The sequence below is a fragment of the Bufo gargarizans genome, chromosome 1 (genome assembly GCF_014858855.1).
Source record: "Bufo gargarizans isolate SCDJY-AF-19 chromosome 1, ASM1485885v1, whole genome shotgun sequence".
Lineage (NCBI taxonomy): Eukaryota > Metazoa > Chordata > Amphibia > Anura > Bufonidae > Bufo > Bufo gargarizans.
Genome location: NC_058080.1, coordinates 489,594,274 through 489,599,722, shown reverse-complemented (window position 1 = coordinate 489,599,722; position 5,449 = coordinate 489,594,274). Strand labels below are relative to the sequence as shown.

The window sequence follows — 5,449 nt, the reverse complement described above, 5'->3', positions numbered from 1 at the left end:
TGGGGCCACTATTTTGATGTATGTTAACTGGTAACAAGTTGGGGGTGTACCTGCACAGTCTGAAAATGGCAGCACTGATTGGATAGAGTGAGTCTGTGCAGGTACACCCCTCCTCCCCCCAACTGGTTACCTCCCCCTGTACCCTTACTGCAGACTGCTAGCAATTACATACATAACATACATAGCATACATAACTTCTAGTAGAGATAATAAAGGAATGGCACAACATAGAGCCATAAGAATAGATGCTCCAGAATTGTTATTACACGAGGAATTCATGAAGCTATTAAAACAGGTATGTCAGGAGCGGTGAAAGGTCCTCTTTAAACAGCAGACACCTGGGGGTAATGTCTGCGATCAGCAATAAAGCTGATCGCAATAATGTAAAACCTCAGATGTTGTGGTCAATTGTGACTATGGCAACTGAAGCTGCTTTTTCCAGGAGAGCTTCACTCCCGGGGCCTGATCAGCTTCCCCACGCTGATATCTGGGAAGCCGTTTGGAGGCCTGCAGGTGGCAGTGCTATGTAGAAATATATTGAATCTCCCATAGACCGCATTGTTAAATAAATGCAGTTAATGCATGGTAATGTCCCCTAGGGCAACTTTAAAAAAAAGTGGAAAAACTAAAGTTTTAAACAAAATTTAAACTATAAAAAAATTTAGAAAATAAAACTTTGAATCACCACCCTTCCCCATATTAAAAATAAATAAAAATAATCATTTTCACCACCTAAAACTTCTGTAGTATTAAAATATAAACATATTTATCCTGTACGGTGAACATCGTGACTGGAAAAAAACAATCAAAACTGATTCATCATTTTATCATTGCTTTACCGTCACCAAAAAATGTAATAAAAAGTGATCAAAAAGCCTAAAACACTCCAAAATGGTGTCAATAAAAAGTACAGATCGCCTCACAAAAATGAGCCCCACACAGCTCCATACTCATAACTGTAAAAAAGGTTTTGAGGTCAGAATATGTCAATACAATGAAAAAATACAGGTCGGTTTTATCTGCATAGGAAATGATGTAAAAACAAAACCCATAAAACTGTGGCAGAATTACGTCTTTTTCCAATTCTATCCCATATGGAATTTTTTTCCAGCTTCCACTACATTGTATTCAATATTAAATGGTGGCATTAGAAAGTACAACTTGTCCCATGTGGCTATGTGAATGGAAAAATATATAAAAAAAACTTTATGACTTTGGGAACACTGAAAAATTAAAATGCAAAAATAGAAAATCACCTGAGGCTGAAAGGGTTAGAAAAAAAAAGAAAAAATCCTTTAAAGAGGACCTGTCATCGCTCACCTCTCCTGACATTTCTTGCATTCCCCATACAACAACAATTCTGGAGCATCTTTTCTTATGATTCTATTTTCGGCCATTCCTCTATTATCCCTGCTAAAAACTTATGAATGACTTGCCGGCAGACTGAAATAAAGGTCCAACTGGGTGTAACCAGTTGGAGTTTGCCTGTGCATAGCCTGACACAGTAGCATTGAATGAATAGGGTCAGACTGTACAGGGACACACTGCAGATTGGTAGCACCCAGATGGACCTTTATTGCAGTCTGCTGGAAAATTATTTATAAACTTCTAGTAGAGATTGTAGAGGAATGGTACAACATAGTGTCATAAGAATGGACGGTGGGGAGTGAAAACAATTACTAAAAGAAACATCAGGGGAGTTGAGAGGTCCTCTAAGGACAAAGATCTATACCCAGTTTAAAGAGAATCTGTCAGGCACTTTCTGCTGCCTTATCTGAAAGCAGAATATAATAGAGTAGGCATGCTCAACCTGCAGCCCTCCAGCTGTTGCAAAACTACAACTCCCAGCATGCCCGAGCAGCCTACAGCTATCAGCCTATAGCAGGAAATTGTGGGAGTTGTAGTTTTACAACAGCTGGAGGGCCGCAGGTTGAGCATGCCTGTAATAGAGGGAGTAAAGCTGAGTTCTATGATACATATGTTTATATGTTTTGGAGAGAAAACGCAGAGTAAATCCTGACAGGACTCCTAGGACAGACAGATAGGACAGACAGAGAGTCCCGATTCCCCACACAGGATGATTGACAGCCTTATACAATCATCCTATGTCTGTATGGTAATCAGGACTCTCATTGTCTGTTACGGTATGACGGATCCGCACCAAAACGCGAGTGTGAAAGTAGCCTTACATTGTGTGCCAGGACGGATCCGTTTGGCTCAGTTTTAGTCAATCAGACAGCAAAACGCTGCCGGCAGCATTATGGTGTCCGCCTCCAGAGCAGAATGGAGACTGATCAGAGGCAAACTGATGCGTTCTGAGTGGGTCTTTATCCATTCAGAATGCATTAGGGCAAAACTGATCCGTTTTTGACCACTTCTGGGAGCCCTGAACGGATCTCACAAACGGAAAGCCAAAACGCCCGTGTGAAAGTAGCCTAAAGTATATAAAATCACATTGAGCGTAAAGTCCCCGGAGGAGGGCAGTACAAAACTAAATGTTAATACTAAAATGCTCAAATCCACCTGTTTTTGTTGTTTTTATTATACAAGCGTTCTTATTGTCTCTGTCTCCTCACTCTTCTGATTGAATGATAGAAGACAAGCGCCATAGTATCACAATGTCTGGATTATTAGATGCCATGAAGTATAGAATCACACTGCAAATATATGCACATCAAACTGCATAAGCCATTAATCAGAAATTAACCATTAGGCTACCAGCACACTGGTGCATGCTAATAGAATTTCCACGTGTGGATTTATTTGCGTTCCCAAACCATATCCGCACCTTGTTTCTCATGAATTTTGATAAGGTTTTTCCCCGTTCTTACCCTCGGCATTGAAATCCGCACTAAAAGTCGCCACAAATTGACATGCTGCGAATTTCTAAATCCACACCGTAGGTTGATTTACACAATGTGTACATGATCTTCGTCAGATCTCACTTACTTTTCTGGTACTGGAGTTTTCTTCTGCATGAAAATCTGTGCAGAAAAAAAATGCGTAATCCGCTACCGGTTCAAGCAGCCTTATATTTCTGCTGCACGTTTTACACGTTTCCAATAGAAGAAAACAGGACAATTCAAGTTATACATTTTTCTTGTACTTGTTTCCCTGGATAAATAGATGGAACCTAATATAGCTGTGTTCCTATAAACGCCACCTGAAACCGACTTACCTTATTTTAGGATTTGAGGTGCTCTGATGCCTCAGATATAAGCTTAGGCTGTTTCTACAGTGGAGGATACCAGGGGAAAGTTACTGCTTTCAGACCCATACCCAGATTACCAAAGTGGCTGAAACTGAGAGCAGATCATGTACTCTGCAGAGAGGAGAAATGCTCTCCCCAATGACATCTCAAAGGCTGTGCCATTAAAATGTGGACAAGAAACATTTTCTAATTACTGGGTTAAGAATAGGGTGAAAAGGATCCTATTTGTTAAGCAAGAAGCACACTTGTCCTCTTTTATTGACTGACCAAGTGCATTTCTGTCATTTGCTTTGAACAGTTCTTAAGGTGGTTCTTAAGGAGTTCAGTAAATCCATGACAATCACAAAATGCAAGCCCCCAATATAGGGAATTCTATAGAACCAGAGTGCGAGGAAGTGTGAGAATTCCCTCAGCAGTCCTGGATCATCCCCACTTAACTCTTACAGCACAGAAACCCTTGAGGTCTTAATGCATGGAAAGCTGTCAATGAAAGGGATCAAAGTGCTGCATACCTTCCCAGCCAAGCCCTCTCCCTAGGACGACCTCACACCGCGTTCTTACAGTACATTGGTTGTCCTCAGGTCTCAGGAAACCAGATGAGACTGTCTTGCGTGGAGTTCCTCAGAGACCATCATGTGATAATGAAGAGGCAGCAGCAGGGGTCTCAGCATCTCTATGATCAGTACAAAACCACAGCTCCTTCATCTCATGCTCATCTGCTTCCCCAGGCAGAGCCTCAGCACCTTTCCTTTGTATCCAGTAGGAGACCATTCAGAAGAAGGATGACACCCTGGATGGCTGGATGCTGCTCTAGCTTGCTGATGAGAGTCATTTAGCATCTTCTACTTGATGAACCCTGCTCTTGATTCATTTCTGGAAGACACGTTGTATCTGAAGTGTGAAGAGACTGCTCCTCAAAGCTTCCCGCGAACTTCAGCATCCTGTTTTCTTGAGAGGAACTGAGAAGACAACTTGACTTGCATCTGATACTTTTCTGCCTGTGATGTGAGACATTGTAGCAAGTTTACCAACAAGAATCATTGTAACTGCTGAAGACACAAGCATGCCTCGACCGGGAAAGAACTCGTACAGTGACCAGAAGCCACCATATTCCTATATTTCTTTGACTGCCATGGCCATCCAGAGCTCCACTGAGAAAATGCTACCTCTTAGTGACATCTATAAGTTCATCATGGACAGGTTCCCATACTACAGAGAAAATACCCAGAGGTGGCAGAATTCTCTGAGACACAACCTATCCTTCAACGACTGCTTTATCAAGATCCCAAGAAGACCTGACCAGCCAGGAAAGGGGAGCTTCTGGGCTCTGCACCCTGACTGTGGAGACATGTTTGAAAATGGAAGCTTCCTAAGGAGGAGAAAGAGATTTAAGGTGCACAGGGCAGAACATTTAGCTTCTAAAAATCACCAAATGATTCATTATTTCCATCAGCCACACAACCAAACCAAACTGGGTCATCCAACTTCTGATGGCCCGGCAGGAGCTGGAATTGGAAGACTCCCCCACTTCCAGCCATACAATCAGTCCTCCGGATTTAAGCATCCATTTGCAATTGAGAACATTATTGGCAGAGATTATAAGGGTGTGATGAGTAGTGGTCTACCTTTAGCGTCTATGATGCATCACCTGGGATATCCTGTACCCAGTCAACTTAGCAACATGGTCAGCTCCATGTGGCCACATGTTGGCATGATGGACTCTATGACAAGCATGGCAATGACACAAGAGTATGGACATTTCGGGGTACCCATGAAAACAATATGTCATGCCCCTACTCAGACAATTCCAGCAGTGCCTGTGCCTATTAAGCCAACAGCGTCGCTCCCATTGGTATCTACTCTCCCAAATCTGACTGTAAATCCCTCTAGTATGTGCTCCCCAACTGCTGCACAGGCTGCTGTGGCACCCCCACTGCTGGAGCCATCACCGGGCAGTCATTCAGACAGCAAGACTGCTATGCTGCATTCTGTACTGGTCCACTCATAGACTGCCATGACCCAGGAGCCTGTATAGATAGAGCCAAGACACACTAAGGTGGAAACTAATTTATTGCAAAAGTATCTTATTTATGTGGGGTTTGTTTGTTTTTTTTGCATTAAAGAATGTAGAAAAATGACCACATTGACATTGATAGTCCCAGCACTTCAATTACACAGATTAGGAGAAGGGTTCTGCTGGATTCAGTACAGGACTGTGTGCTTCATGGGAGAGTTAAG

General features: G+C 42.4%; 1 protein-coding gene across 1 annotated transcript; it reads left to right on the top strand.

Moving 5' to 3' along the window:
- The first annotated feature begins 4,274 nt into the window (after nt 1–4,274).
- On the top strand, nt 4,275–5,219 carry FOXB2 (forkhead box B2). Its single transcript, XM_044273854.1, has one exon. It carries the CDS (start codon nt 4,275–4,277, stop codon nt 5,217–5,219), a length of 945 nt encoding a protein of 314 aa, XP_044129789.1.
- The last annotated feature ends 230 nt before the right edge of the window (nt 5,220–5,449 follow it).

What these genes read in the sequence shown, in the direction of transcription:
- FOXB2 (XM_044273854.1), top strand. Translation starts at nt 4,275, where the DNA reads ATGCCTCGACCGGGAAAGAACTCGTACAGTGACCAGAAGCCACCATAT.